Source organism: Dendrobates tinctorius, unplaced genomic scaffold (genome assembly GCF_039654945.1).
Source record: "Dendrobates tinctorius isolate UK_male_01 unplaced genomic scaffold, ASM3965494v1 ptg000028l, whole genome shotgun sequence".
Taxonomy (NCBI): Eukaryota; Metazoa; Chordata; class Amphibia; order Anura; family Dendrobatidae; genus Dendrobates; species Dendrobates tinctorius.
In genome coordinates this window covers 39189968-39205946 of record NW_027361696.1, presented here as the reverse complement: position 1 = coordinate 39205946, position 15979 = coordinate 39189968, and the positions used below count along the sequence as shown (strand labels likewise).

The 15979-nt window shown below is 41.9% G+C and overlaps 1 protein-coding gene across 1 annotated transcript in view; it reads right to left on the bottom strand.

The window, feature by feature from the left end:
• LOC141085303 (protein NLRC3-like) overlaps positions 1-15979 on the bottom strand; it is an 18984-nt gene extending 3005 nt beyond the window's left edge. Inside the window, exons 1-5 of the mRNA XM_073570583.1 lie at positions 15499-15979; positions 14064-14388; positions 13262-13348; positions 9472-9513; positions 6073-7861 (exon numbers count right to left, since the gene is read on the bottom strand). Of these exons, the coding sequence (XP_073426684.1) occupies positions 6073-7861; positions 9472-9513; positions 13262-13348; positions 14064-14388 (2243 nt within the window). The 5' untranslated portion in view covers positions 15499-15979. The remainder of the gene's footprint in view (positions 1-6072; positions 7862-9471; positions 9514-13261; positions 13349-14063; positions 14389-15498) is intronic.

Below are 15979 nucleotides of genomic sequence, written 5' to 3'. Positions count from 1 at the left end.
AAGTCTCTCATACAATCCTTATTGAAAAAATGACTAAGTATGGAATGGACAAGGCAACTGTTAGGTGGATTCATAACTGGCTTAGTGATCGGACCCAAAGAGTGGTCGTAAATGGCTGCACATCCAGTTGGAAGAATGTCTCAAGTGGGGTACCACAGGGCTCTGTCCTGGGCCCTGTATTGTTCAACATCTTTATCAACGATTTAGATGAAGGAATTGAGGGTAAACTGATTAAATTTGCTGATGACACAAAGCTAGGAGGGATAGCCAATACTAGAGAAGAGAGAGAGAGGATTCATAAAGATTTAAATAAACTGGAGAAGTGGGCAGCAACTAACAGAATGGTTTTTAACAGGGAGAAATGCAAAGTACTACATCTGGGCAATAAAAATGAAAAAAGCATATATAGAATGGGAGGAATAGGGCTAAGTGACAGCACATGTGAAAAAGACTTGGGTATACTAATAGATCACAGACTGAATGAGTCAACAGTGTGATGCAGCAGCAAAAAAGGCAAATGCAATTCTAGGATGTATTAACAGAAGCATACAGTCTAGATCACGTGAAGTAATTATTTCCCTCTACTCCTCTTTGGTCAGACCTCATCTGGAATATTGTGTCCAATTTTGGGCACCACATTTTAAAAAAGACATCAACAAACTGGAGCAAGTTCAGAAAAGAGCGACCAGAATGGTGACCGGTCTGCAAACCCTGTCTTATGAGGAAAGGTTGCAGGATTTGGGAATGTTTAGTTTGCAAAAGAGAAGACTGAGAGGAGACTTAATAGCTGTCTACAAATATCTAAAGGGCTGTCACATTGTAGAAGGATCAACTTTATTCTCATTTGCACAAGGAAAGACTAGAAGCAATGGGATGAAGCTGAATGGGAGGAGACACAGATTAGATATTAGAAAAAACTTTTTGACAGAGTGATCAATGAGTGGAACAGGCTGCCACGAGAAGTGGTGAGTTCCCCTTCAATGGAAGTCTTCAAACAGAGGCTGGACAGACATCTAACTGGGATGATTTAGCGAATCCTGCTTTGAGCAGGGGGTTGGACCAGATGGCCCAGGAGGTCCCTTCCAACTCTACCATTCTATGATTCTATGATTCTACAATGGACTCTTCAACTATGGGATGAACAAATATATGAAAATATCATCTTCCTGTAGATAAGGAGTAGCTAGACTGTTGTATATTTCAGAGAGTATTATAGTAGTTATATTCTTCTACATAGGCGGCAGTATTATAGTAGTTATATTCTTGTACATAAGGGCAGTATTATAGTAGTTATAGTCTTGTACATAGGGGGCAGTATTAGAGTAGTTATATTCTTGTTCATAGGGGGCAGTATTTTTGTGGTTATATTCTTGTACATAGGGAGCAGTATTATAGTAGTTATGTTCTTGTACATGGGGGCAGTATTATAGTAGTTATAGTCTTGTACATAGGGGCAGTATTATAGTAGTTTTTTTCCTGTACATAGGGGCAGTATTTTAGTAGTTATATTCTTGTACATAGAGGCAGTATTAGCAATGGCGGATCCTAATAGGGGCGGATGGGGCGGTCGCCCCGGGCCCAAGGTTTTTTGGGGGCCCAGGGGCAGGGGCGGGCTGGGCCGGGTGGCAGAGAGGCAAATGCCACCCGGACCGCTCCCCCAGCACCTGTACAGGGCCGGCCGTGCCCTGTGCTGCCTGTGACGCCGCCGGCAGCAGACAGCCGCCCGCGTCACATTCTATGAGGGGCCGGGAGCTGTGCACGGCCGTCACCTTGACGGCTGCTCAGCTCCGGCTCCCTCCGACTGTACTTCCGGGTCAGATGTCGGGCGTGCGCGATGACGTCATCGTGCACGCGCCGACATGTCCCGGAGGATGCTGCAAGCAGAGGCGCTGCTGGGGAGCGAGCCGGCTGTGAGGTAAGTATGGGGAACTTTTTTATTTTTTTTTATTTATAAAATGAATTAAATGGGGGAGGGGGTGAGTGGGGGCTGTACACAATGAAGGGGGGGTGACTGGGGCCTGTATATGATGACGGGGGGGTGACTGGGGCCTGTATATGATGACGGGGGGTGACTGGGGGCTGTATATGATGAAGGGGGGTGACTGGGGGCTGTATATGATGAAGGGGGGGTGACTGGGGCCTGTATATGATGAAGGGGGGGTGACTGGGGCCTGTATATGATGAAGGGGGGGTGACTGGGGCCTGTATATGATGACGGGGGGGTGACTGGGGCCTGTATATGATGACGGGGGGGTGACTGGGGCCTGTATATGATGACGGGGGGGTGACTGGGGCCTGTATATGATGACGGGGGGGTGACTGGGGGCTGTATATGATGACGGGGGGGTGACTGGGGGCTGTATATGATGACGGGGGGGTGACTGGGGGCTGTATATGATGACGGGGGGGTGACTGGGGTTGTACAGGATGAAGGGGGTGAGTGGGGGCTTCACAGGATGAAGGGGGGATGAGTGGGGGCTTCACATGGTGGAATGGTGGCGGGTTTTCCGTATGGACCCGCAGCAAACCAAGTGCTGCGGTCCGTACGGCTGTCAATTCCCGCACGGGGACCGCAGCGCTCAGGTGGGAAGGGGGGTACAGGGGCCCAGGTTTTATGAACAGCCCCGGGCCCATAGTCCACTTAATCCGCCACTGAGTATTATAGTAGTTATATTCTTGTACATAGGGGCAGCATTATAGTAGTTATATTCTTGTACATAGGGGCAGCATTATAGTAGTTATATTCTTGTACATAGGGGCAGTATTATAGTAGTTATATTCTTGTACATAGGGGCAGCATTATAGTAGTTATATTCTTGTACATAGGGGCAGCATTATAGTAGTTATATTCTTGTACATAGGGGGCAGTATTAGAGTAGTTATATTCTTGTACATAGGGAGCAGTATTATAGTAGTTATATTCTTGTACATAGGAGCAGTATTATAATAGTTATATTCTTGTACATAGGGGGCAGTATTATAGTAGTTATATTCTTGTACATAGGGGCAGTATTACAGTAGTTATATTCTCCTACGTGGGGCAGTATTATAGTAGTTATATTCTACATGGGGCAGTATTATAGTAGTTATATTCTTGTACATAGGAGCAGTATTGTAGTTATATTCTTGTACATAGGGGGCAGTATTATAGTAGTTATATTCTTGTACATAGGGGCAGTATTACAGTAGTTATATTCTTCTACGTGGGGCAGTATTATAGTAGTTATATTCTACATGGGGCAGTATTATAGTAGTTATATTCTTGTACATAGGAGCAGTATTGTAGTTATATTCTTGTACATAGGTGCAGTATTATCTATATATATAATCGTCTAATTCTGTCTGTCTGTAACGGAAATCCCGCGTCGCTGATTGGTCGCAGCCTAATGTGCGGATGGTAGCCAGGGTCCGGAGGAGAGGAGACTCCTCCGGACCCTGGGTACCATAAATCTGTAAAAAATAGGATTAAAATAAAAAATAGTGATATACTCCCCTTCCGATGGCCCCCGGACTCGTTCCATCCTCTCACCACGCCCCCGGCATCTTCCGGTCCCAGTAAGGCTTTGCGCCAAAGACCGTTGATGACGTTGCGCTCTCGCGAGAGTGACGTCATCTTCGTTCCTTCGCGCTAAGTCTTACTGGGACCGGAAGATGCGAGGGCAGGAGTGCGCGTGAGAATCGCGCATGCGCATAGCGTTATCTGGCGCCATTTTCCTGACACATTTGCAGTTTGTCTTCAGGAAAATGGTGCCGGACAGCGCGGTATGGGCATGCGCGTACTCCGGCGCCAGTGCCACACTCCTCTCCCAGCCTCCAGCAGAACGGGACAGCGTTGGACTACAGGAATGATGGGTGAGTATAAATGTTGTGGTTTTTGTTTTTTTTTTTTTTTTTTTTTTTTTTATGTGTGCAGTTTCCTAGGGGTGAAGGGGACCATGCATACAAGAGGATAGGGGGGCGAGGGGACCATGCATACCAGGAAAGGGGGGTGAGGGTGACCATACATACCAGCAAAGGGGGGTGAGGGGACCATGCATACCAGCAAAGGGGGGTGAGGGGACCATGCATATCAGGATTGGGGGGTGAGGGGTACCGTTCATATCAGGACTGGGGGGTGCATTATTGCATTATTATTAAATCTTCATAAATATACTACATACATATTCTAGAATACCCGATGCGTTAGAATCGGCCCACCATCTAGTAGTAGTTATATTCTTGTACATAGGAGCAGTGTTACAGTAGCTGTTATATTATTGTACATGGGGCAGTATTATAGTAGTTGTATTCTTCTACGTGGGGCAGTATTATGGTAGTTATATTCTACATAGGGCAGTATTATAGTAGTTATATTCTTGTACATAGGGGCAGTATTATAGTAGCTATATTCTTGTACATAGGGGCAGTATTATAGTAGTTATATTCTTGTACATAGGGGCAGTATTATAGTAGTTATATTCTTGTACATAGGGGCAGTATTATAGTAGTTATATTCTTGTACATAGGGGCAGTATTATAGTAGTTATATTCTTGTACATAGGAGCAGTATTATAGTAGTTATATTCTTGTACATAGGGGCAGTATAATAGTAGTTATATTCTTGTACATAGGGGCAGTATAATAGTAGTTATATTCTTGTACATAGGGGCAGTATTATAGTAGTTATATTCTTGTACATAGGGGCAGTATTATAGTAGTTATATTCTTGTACATAGGAGCAGTATTATAGTAGTTATATTCTTGTAGATAGGGGACAATATTAAAATAGTTATATTCCTAAATACCTACTTTTAACTCTTGCCAATTGTAATTTTCAGATTGGAATCTCTTTAAATTCAAAGATGCACATTTTCTCAAATTTAGATAAGAAAGTTAAGACTGATTCATGTACTTTGACCAGACTTTTATTGTTGGGATCATGTTTATTCCATGTTGTTGAGTTTAGATATTGATAACGTTCGCCCTTGCAATAGCCGATAACACGCAGACTTTCTAACTCTATCTCCTCTTATAAATATTCCTGCCTACAATCTGAACAAGCTGAAGAAATTGGGAACTGAATTTTTGTATATTTTAATCCAGATCTCCTATGTACTGTATAGATTGTAGGATGACGCCTGCTAGACCTAGGGTGCCGATAGAAGCCCCATTTTTTTCTAGTGCCCCTGTACAGCTGCACAATCCTTTTCTGTGATTTTTCTTCGTCATAGTCTTGTTATCGTGATTTTTGTTCCCGATTCAGGACCATTGCTACCTTTTTGTTATATCTATTAGTCATGTTGGGGTGTCATAACCTTCTCACGATACAGTAACTGTGGATGTGACCTACTGAGATGATTGTTTGACATAATAGTGTGCACAAAAGGGTGTTTCTAGGTGTAGAAAGGTCATTTAATATGCACATGTCAGAAGTTTCTTTGACTATATGCAGGTAACTGTATCAGACACAATAATATTCCAGAACAAAACTGATCTACACACACGTACTCTGGGCTACCAGGTTCTAAAACACCTTACCAGACATCAACGCCAGCTCTTCATTGCACGTTGTAGTTCCTGGTCTCCTTTTTTTTTGGGGTGCACTATAATTCCATCAGAAAGAAGACTATAGGGCCAATCCTGTAAGACTGTGTCCAACTGGTAGAGATCATGTAACTGATCTGTAGACAGCACTGTTTGGAGAAGGTCCTTACATAGTAGTATTGTAGTCGGCTGTGTCTACTGCTTCTCGGAAAATATTGCTTCTACACAAGGCATCTCATGTTGTCAACCAGAGCCTTGCTCTGTACTGACAAGGTGCTAAAACTGCATAATAGTACGGCCTCAGTTGTGTGGCTGATCTCCCAAGTCATGTAGTCCACGATTCTTGGAAATTGACAATGCAGCCACCAAAAGAGAAACGGCCAAATGGAGAACCAGATTACTTCTTTATGAAACGTTCCGCATAGGTCAATACGTGTCTTCACTTGAGACCAAATTTTGGCCCTATTACTCATATTTTTTGGTAGTGTAGCATTTTGCCATCAATATCATAAAAATTAAAAAAAAAAAAAAAAAAAAAAAATTACTCACTATAAGGTTTGGCATCGATGGAGAAGCGGTTTCAGTCTTCTTAGTCCTTGAATGCCAATGTTTGTGTAACCGAGGTTCATAGTCTTTAGCTTACAAGTAGAGTGTTGTAGGATGTAGCTTAGAGTAGCACAGTCTGCAGGGTTAAGTATAACCTTGAAGAGGTCAACTTCATCAATTTCAGGGGCCACCACTTTCACCACGGCTTCTTGTCTTAGTTCTCTCAAACAGTGGAGAAGGTTGAGGAGCCTCTGGTTTACTTCACATGTAATTTTTCCTTTAAACCAATTGGTTAGGGGATCCAGGATGTCAGAGGTGAATCTATCCACTAATCCACGTAATTTACCCTCTATCCTAAACGAGATAAGGCCCATGATGAAGCGAGAGAACATTTGTAGATTCTCACATTGCTTTGCAGTCATAAGTTTCGTAGTGGTGGCTAGGAGCTTACTTTGGACTGGATCTTCAGGAAATATTCCAAAACACCAGAGATTCAGGCATTGTAGTAGCTCCTCTGCAGAGGAACTTATAGAAGCCACACAGTAGAGGGCTGCAAAAAATTCTTGAATGGTCATATGGAAGAAGGCAAACATCTCCTTGGTATTTTGTCCTTCAACGTTGACAAATATTCGATGAATGAAGCTATCTGGTAGAAGAGTAGGGTCAAACCCAAATCTTCGTAGGTCATCAGAAGTGAATAAGGTTTTGCTTTTTAGCAAAGAAATATAAGCTAACTCGCCAAGTTGATAAAGACTGTCCTTCATTTTCGATAGCACAGGTTGACTGCAGAGGACAATGGGTTCATTATCAGCTTTTGGAGTATCATCTCTGAGATGCATAATAGTACACAGATAACTCCTGTAGACTTCAGTCATGGTCTCTGGTGGCTTCTCAAGGCATGACTTTTCCATCTTTTCCTGGAAAAAGGGACTCAATGCCGTACAGATGATAAAACAATACAGTGGAATGAAGGATAAACCTGACAAACTATCGTTCTTCATAATATAATTCAACACTTCTTCAGATGGCGTCTTTTCTCGGAAGAACCTAAAACAGAAATCTCTGACTTGTTTTTCCTCAAATCCAAGGATGACCACTTTACGGTCAAAAGTATCTAGAGGAAGGGATGGTCGGGGTCTGCTGGTCACCACAATATGCGCACCTTGCAATAATGACCCACTCAAAAGACTGTAGACCAAATCCTTGATGGGTGCTGGATCCTTGCAGCTATGCACCCTGTTTCCTTGACTTATAGAGTGTTTAAATTCATCCAAACCATCTAGAAGAACCAACAATCTATGCGGATTGCTGCATAGGGGCTCCATTATATTCTGCAGGTGGGCATGCTTCTGTTTTATGAGCTCAACAAGGCTAATGGGCTCCTCCAACAGGTTTATCTCTCTGAAAGCAAAATTAATAGCACATGAGACATTGTTGAAAGCCTTCCCGATGGCCCACTCATGCATAATTCTTTGCATAGCATAGGTCTTCCCAATTCCAGCTATTCCCGTCATTAACACGACATTTGGTCCTTGCGCGGTTGGTTCTAGTGGGGAGAAGATGTCGATGAGATTGATTTTCTGATGCTTGTTGTGCTCATACATGCGTGCTCGCCGATTGGCCAGGACCAGATACTCGTGTTGACCCTGTAGCCTGGATGGATCTTCATCTGTTATAAAAAGTTCAGTGTATCGGATTTCGAACACTTCACACCAGCAATGGGAGGTTTCCAGTTTTCCTTGGATCTTAACATTTTGTTTTAGTTGAGACTGCATGTGATCCTGCAAAGCATCTGAAAAACAGAATAGATCAGTTTTAAAAGGTTTGTCCAAAACAAGGGAAACATGGTTGGTTTCTCAAAAAAAAAAACTGTCACACCTGCACCTGTCCATAGGTTACATCTGGTATTGAAGCTCCGCTACAAAGAAAGCAGTGAAGCGGAGATGCAATACTACAGAAAAAGTGAGGGTCCGACACCAGACATCACCGCCGATCAGCTGTTAATAGCGTCAGTGCCAGTTGGATGTACAGAGCCAAAACAGCACAGCTCCGTACACTATGTAGTGGCGGAGGAACATAATTCTTTGGCCCTTCTGATAGTCTCTTATATTTAGTAAGCATAAATCAACTGTTCTTTCACAACATCTAGTGTTTGTGAAGAATTCAGCTCTACCCTCGCCTACTGTATTATCACCCATCCCTTGAAGATTGTGAGCCCTCGCGGGCAGGGTCCTCTCTCCTCCTGTACCAGTTATGACTTGTATTGTTTAAGATTATTGTACTTGTTTTTATGTATACCCCTCCTCACATGTAAAGCGCCATGGAATAAATGGCGCTATAACAATAAATAATAATAATAATAATTCAAGCACCACTGAACACATGGGATGATAGGCAGGTCCCACCCAAATTAGGTGGCTTTGCGAATATTGATCTAATATGTAGGGCCAACTTTACAATAAAAGTAGTGATTGAGAAAGCAGAGACATCTAAAACCTTGGGGAGAAGTGTTCGGTCAGATCTGTGTCTGAAGCAGCAGCACAGCCTGCTAAGTATAGGAGGAGCACAGACTCTACAACAACGTAATAAGAGATATTTTTAATGGAAACTATTTACAAAGTTGCAGATTCCTGGGAGGCAAATGAAGAATGAAAAAAATAGCAAATAAACCTGGACCCATTTTTAAGGAATCAATTTTACATTGTAATTATTTGCTTAAAAGTTCACGCCCCAAATACACACAAATGTTCTCACGTACCCAATGATGATATTCACAAGTCTTTGCTTAGCAATAAATATAGATTCTGCCCAATAACTATGTTCTCAAGTCATTGCTTAGCAAGAAGTATATCCTTTACCCAATGACTATATTTTCAGTGCTCAGCAAGAAGTATAGCCTGTGCCCAATGACTATATATTCTCAGATCATTGTTTAGCAAGAAGTAAAGCCTCTGCCTGATGACTATATTCTCAAGTCTTTGTCCAGCAGCAATCACAGCCTATGCCAAATGCCAATATTGTATTTCCTTGCTGAGGCTATAATCACGAAAGGCTTTCGGCACTTTTGTCACCATCACTTATTTCTCTATACTAAGAAAAGCAATCTTGCACGAAGACTTAATTAAAAGCCTTTAACCATTTTATGTATACAGCTACTATGAAGATCTTTAAGTTTCTATGGCAACAGACTACAAACAAAGCCTGTGTAGTCTGATCCTGCAGTCACGTGTTTCTCGCATCCCTTTCCTTGATAACCCCTTGTATCTTCCAATGAAGTCATGGTCTCCAAATTCTCAAATATCCATTTAACTTGTTTTTATAGAACAAATAAAAATTATATATTTTCTGAAATTAAATTTTAGGATTTTTTGGTTATGCAATCTCAGCTTGGAGTTAACTTACCTTCCAACTGTTGATGTTCACTTGGTGCACTGGATGGCTCTCCTACAGGAAAAAATATATATATTTATGGGATATCACCTAAACAATATCTATGATCAAACGTCAAGACTTGAACTAACCAATGAAATTAAATTTTAGTCAACGGACACCAATGAGACTAGGGGTCCAATGTCTTTAGTGACCTCTAGACCTTCCACCAATATCTGGTGGGAATATGGTTGGCTTACTTTCACCATACTTGACAACTCTGGAACTACTATTGGAACTTCATCATTTGGAAAGTTTTTTGTGCCCCAACCACTTGTAGAAATGGGATGTGAGGTGTAGAGAGGGTGAAGAATGGGCATGATGTAGAAAAGGAAGCATTATTATGGCAAGTGTAAATTTTAGTTGTCCTCTCCTTTATTTCTCTAAGGGATACACTGCGCCAGAAATACTCGGAAGTTGCGAATCAACAAAATAGAAATAATATACAATCTATTCAGTTCAATTTATTGAACCTGTGGGACAAAAGTAACTATATATACATTCTAACTGTGGACGTTCACCAGGAATACTGGATGGTTGGCCTAGAGAAAAATAGAATAACCTCAGATCACCTAAAGAACATACGTGATCCAAAGTCATAACTACACCTGTGTGTGGCTATGTTAGATTTTAGGGATCTTCCAAACCCTCACCCATGGTGAAAACATGGATTGGACCTACTGGTTTTTAACTTTCCCACTCTTTGTTTTTTTTCCTTATCACCACTTTCAGAATTCGGTAATATCAGAGGAGATTACATGGCACCTACAAAGATGAATTGAATGGCGTTAGCCAGAAGGGAATACACTCTTTAATGTCTATATGCCTCTTTGAAGTGATTTTCTCAATATTATACGTAGATACAATTCCAAAGTGCTTGTAAAAACAAGCAACTTTGCAATTGACTTTTTATTAAAAATCCTCTCCATTCTCAAGAAAGGAGGGAATTTTAACTTTAATGCTTACTTCTCGATGCCTATATTACAGGCTATCACACGTCTCCTAGTCAAGGAGGGCTGCATTTACAAGGAAGCCAGAAGGTTTGGATGTGGTGCACAGTGCGCACTGTCAGGATTCTTTAGTGCCACAGCTGGGAGCGATTTGCATGCATGCAGTCACATGCCAACTAGACGTGTCTCACTTGTATTGAGTGAGGCTTGACATGTCTAGTCTGAATGTGGCTGGGATTATGCAAATTGCATACTTGCAGCCACATGAAAACCTGCTCCTGGCGTTGGCACCATAGAATCCTGACAGCGCACACTGTGTGTGCTGTGAGGATTCACAAGTCTGTAGTCACAAAAAATAACTGCAAACTTGTACCCCAAGGCCAGACAACTCCTTTTGAGACTTTCATATGATGATGGACTTATTAGGCGCTCTGACAACTATACTGTAACCATACACCTGTGCCCATTATATGGCAGGACTGAAATTACACATTGAAGGCTCCTAATAAATAACAGCTAGCAGAGATCTTGATCGAATGGAAACAGTAAGTAGATTGCAAAATCGTGCAAGTTTGGATTATATGTCGTGCAGGTCTTGGCTCTTGTCACATTCTTGAAGTTTTTTTTTTTTTATTACCCTGCAGTAAAATTCCTGAACTCCTAACACAAACCCAGATAACACATCTGTGACAAAGAGGAGCTACGTGAGCCGAATGAGGAAAGTCGGGCGGCTCCACATTACTCCTATTATAACTTAGGAACTTTCACACCTCTACTTTCAAAGATATTTTTGGCTTATCCCTAGTATAGTAGTAGCTACATGGGCAGGAATAAACAGAGAATCTATGTAAAATTAGTGATGTTAGGTACAGAGCACATAGGTATGAGCTGAGCTTTGTAGTTCTGCAATGGTGGGAAAGTCAAGGATAGCCTTAAAATTTGCATTAACTTCTAGGAATGTGGGCAAGGTGATGGGTACAAAATTTGACCAACTAATGCTACACGATGCGATAAATCCTAGCCCCCAACGGTAACAAAAACACAGACTGGAGTGAATTAAAAGTTTTATTTTTAATATATTGTCATATAAACAGTGCAATAATAATAATAAATGAGCAGTTATATACCTTGATGGCTTCGTAAGTGTTATATAGTGTAAGAAAATATGAATTATTATATTATTTATTAAAACAAAGCCAATTTCTATACAGTATATTACCTTCTAAAGGAAACAATTTAACACCTATCGACAGAGACACACTATTGAGACCCCCAGTGATTGTGTCAGTCAAAATTTGCACCTCTGCTCCATTTTCTTTTTTATGCCAGTGTGGACCAGTTGCCAGAAGCCCAGCAATTGTGTAATACTTTGTATGACCTGCGGAGGTGCTGCAAATAAAACTAAAACCTGCCGGATTTCCCAACAGATTACTTTTCATTACCAGTGGACCCAAATATCCTGTATCAGCTTACTGTTGAATGACCAGTCTACCGTACATAAAAGGGATTATTCAGCGAGAGACCACCCTTTTACACTTATATTGCTGGGGACTTTGCTGGATCGTTGTAGATTGTCAGCTCTGTGGTGTGTTCTGTGTTTCCTGTTCATGTGTGTAATTCCCTAACATTTCCATTTTTTTTAGTATTTTTTTTGCAGTGCGGCTGGGGTCACTTTCTAGGCTTCTTGGGTCAGCTCGTCCTTGTTGATTTCGCTGGTGCCAATCCTGTTAATTGCAAGCACCAGCAGTCAGTAGTCTACACCAGTTACTACAATCAAAAACCATATAATTTTAGGGAAGAATATGTCACAACTGTTATACATGTGAATCAAATTTATGGTCCATGAACTCAATTAAAAACCTGACAGTCGTGTTAAAAATGTGACCTCCTAAGTTGTAGATTGTAACCTGCATGTGTGCCATTTCCATATCTAATCAGTACCATTCTAATAAATGTTTCCTTACATTAAAGGTGATGTCTAGTTAAACAAACACATATACCCACTATTAGTGGATTCTGACTTGCTAAAGTTGGGATCAGGATCCCCAGTTCTTGGCCAAAATGGAGATACAAAGAACGTCTCTTGCTCTGGAGGACCTGTCCTGTACTACATTATACTTACAGCCTATTGATTTGCATGAGCACTGTGTAATACCGAATTCTGTCTGTGGGGGCACTGGAGACACAGTGAACACTTAGGCTGTGTGCACATGCTGCGGAATCTGCTGCGGATTGATCCGGGCGGATTTTCAAAATCCGCAGATGAATCCGCAGGTCAAAAGACCTGCGGTTTATCTGCGAATTATCCTGCGGTTTTACCATCTCCACAATGGAGGAGATGGTAAACCACTGCGGAATCCGCAGAAAGAATTGGCATGTCAATTCTTTCTGCGGTTTAGAAACTGCGGAAAATTCCGCAGCATCTGCACAGCGGTTTCCATTTCCCATAGGGAATAATGGTACTGTACACCGCAGCAGAATCCGCAGCGTGTGCGCACACCCTAACTGTCAGGATTACCATCAAGTTACAGGTGATATACAGGGGTCCCAGCATGGAGACACATTGTGATCAGCTTTTTGCAAAAGTTGTAACATTGCAAAGTTATGAATCTTTGTAATGTAGCTCACAATGGATTGTCGCGACTGGATACCATAGTACCAAGCCCTCAGCTGTGAGAAACATTAGGTCTGTACGTTTTTTATACAGACCACTACTAGATGCAGAAGTATGATTAGCAGTCAGTGCGGTGCGTATCTAAGCCTTGTGTATCTATAAGTCATCAGTGCGCAGTACACAGATGAGCGTTACTGACCTTCTTTCTCCAGGTTGTATTTCTTTCCACGTTTGAATCCACTTTTTATTCTTGACCAGGTCGACTTTTTCATCGGTTTTTCAAGATCTGTAATAATAAGAGTTGAAAACGGGAACTTAAGGGGGTTGTCCAATACGATTATAATAATGACCCTTCCTTTGCTACACTCGGTAGTCCATTGGATCAACAGCTGTGATTTGCCGCCTATAAATTATACCCCTTTACACAATACTGTGGTCACTAAAAGAATAAATTGAGGTGAAGTTCCCCTTTATTTTATTCTGCTTCCCTAGTATTCTATTTTGTTGTTTTTTTTCATCTGCCACACTAGTCCATAAATATGGGCCTTGATATTTGGTGCCAATTTTTATGGTCTTTACAAAGAAGGTGTGGCTCAGGAGCTCCTCTGGGGAGTGTCTTCAGGCTCCTCTGCATAATTACCGTATGAACTCCAGCCCCATAAAGTCAGCACTGGATAAAAGTGCTAATATCTCCAGAACCTTATGTTGGATGAAAAAAAAAAACAGAAAAGAGCAAAACCAAAATTCTCAGGAATGAAATATGGACATGAACTTGCCACTTTTGCCCTTAAAGTGTACATATGAATACAAGAGACCTCCTTTAGTACCAGTGATGGAGCAAGAAGATATGATGCAATGTTACCCACTATAAAACATGGCCGGTGGAATTTTTCTAATCGGGGTTCATAGAGTAGGCCATGCCTCTAAAGTTTCCCTTCTATAACGAGGTCCTTTTTTTAGAGTAAAGGATGACTGCGCCATTTTATGGGATGTAAACTTACCAATGGCGCCAGTCGGTTGCTTGTAGTAGATGGGGAACGTGTTTCTCAGCCAGGTACGGAGCTCAGGGCTGTAATGTTCTTGGACCTGCTGGAGAACATGGATGAACGTCCGGCAGCTGTTCTCGTTCTTCAACATGATTTCCAGCATGGAGATGACCTGGTTGCTCTCTGGTCGCTTCTCCAGGAGGTTAAAATAAGTCTGCTGGGATATGGCACTGGCATCGTGAAGCCACCGCAGCAGCACGGCCGGGTTCTTTTCCAACCACTTTGCCAGGGATGGTCTACAAGACTGGACTTTAGGAAGACATTCAGTCTTCTCCGACATCTAGGATACGGAGAGAACAAGACGACTCATTAGGAAGTCGATTTGGTCCTTACTCCACTCTGGACCTTATCAATGGGAGCTGTATAAATATGGCCGATGTACCCCTTAATTGACACTGTCTAGTGTGACGGCGACTTTTAGCAGGATTGGTGGTCATCATTTCTCATGGCCATGGGTCATCCAGTCAGTTGCCATGGCAGCTGAGGGAGGCCTTCCTAAAATTCCCATATCAACCATTTAAGATCCTCTGTGAAAGCCAACTTAATGTTGGGCTTCATAGGAGATCGTCAAGTTCACAATATGCTGCAGTGTTATGTTTGTAGGTTCAAGTTTACTAAAGGGACCAATTCAATTTTCGATCTACTCCATAAACGTAAAAAAATATTTTTGAAGCGCTCATATAGGTCAGGAAGGGTTAAACATGTTCTCTGAGGTTGTACAATAAAATTTATTGGGAGCCTAGGCTTTGTTTTACACACAAGGCCTTGGTTATCAACACTGTTCTCACTGCCCAGAGCAACCAATCAGAGATCAGCTTTCATTTCTAAAACTGCTCTGGAAAAATAAAAGCCGATCTCTGGTTGTTATGGGCAACAAAGCCAATTACCCTGTCAGGCCCGGTATAGTGGATTAAAAATATGTTTCGCCGTCCCAGGTCACCAATGCCTTTCTACTAAAGATTCAACAAACTTTATTTATACACCTGTTTTAGTTATCTATTAATGTGACACTTAATGTGTAGGCATGCTGGGAATTGTAGTTTTACAAGAGGCGAAGAGCCAGAAATGCATTTTGTGTCTCGATTCCTCAGCATTTCCACGTTTTCTATTTGCAGCTCCTGGGTGTAACCCTTTTCTAACCTAGGCCTAGTGACACAGCTGAGGGTTTGCTACAATGTGTCAGCGCTAGAAAATGTTACCAAATCAATGAAGTGCATTTTATATTGATTTGCTCACTGTGCCACCACTCCAGCTGTTTTAAAACTACAACTCCCAACATACCCTGACAGAAGAGCATCCTGTGAGTTGTAGTTTCACAGTAGCTGGAGGTCCACAGGCCTCATTTTAATATCTAGTTATTGAAAAGACCTCAAAAAGTGATGAGACATACCGTGTCTGGGCACGAGCGGTCCGATCCGTGTCTCTTCCCCCGTCGTCAGTATCATAACATAATATTAATAAGGCCTTTACCCACCGATGAATCATTAACCCTCCAGAGATAAATGGCTGCACCCACTCCGACTTTAACCTGCTATATCACAGAAATTCAAAGGATTCTGTCATGTAGATATCTCCTCCAGATGGATGCACATGTGGATATTTATGGTTCTCACACATTGTCCGGAAATCTGTCAGATTTGGGGTGATCTCCCAGACCAAGCGGGATTCCTGCTAAGTCAGAGACCGCCACCGTGAGGGGGGAGCCATATATGTATTTATTTACTCACATAATCCCCTTAAAGAGATTTTCCAAAATTAATATATATCCTATCAGGGGCGAACAAAGACAGAAGGGGACCCCTGTGTAATAACAATGTCTGAGCCCTCGGCAGTCTAATCATAGAGCTCCCCTTACGTGTTGCTTTGGATGT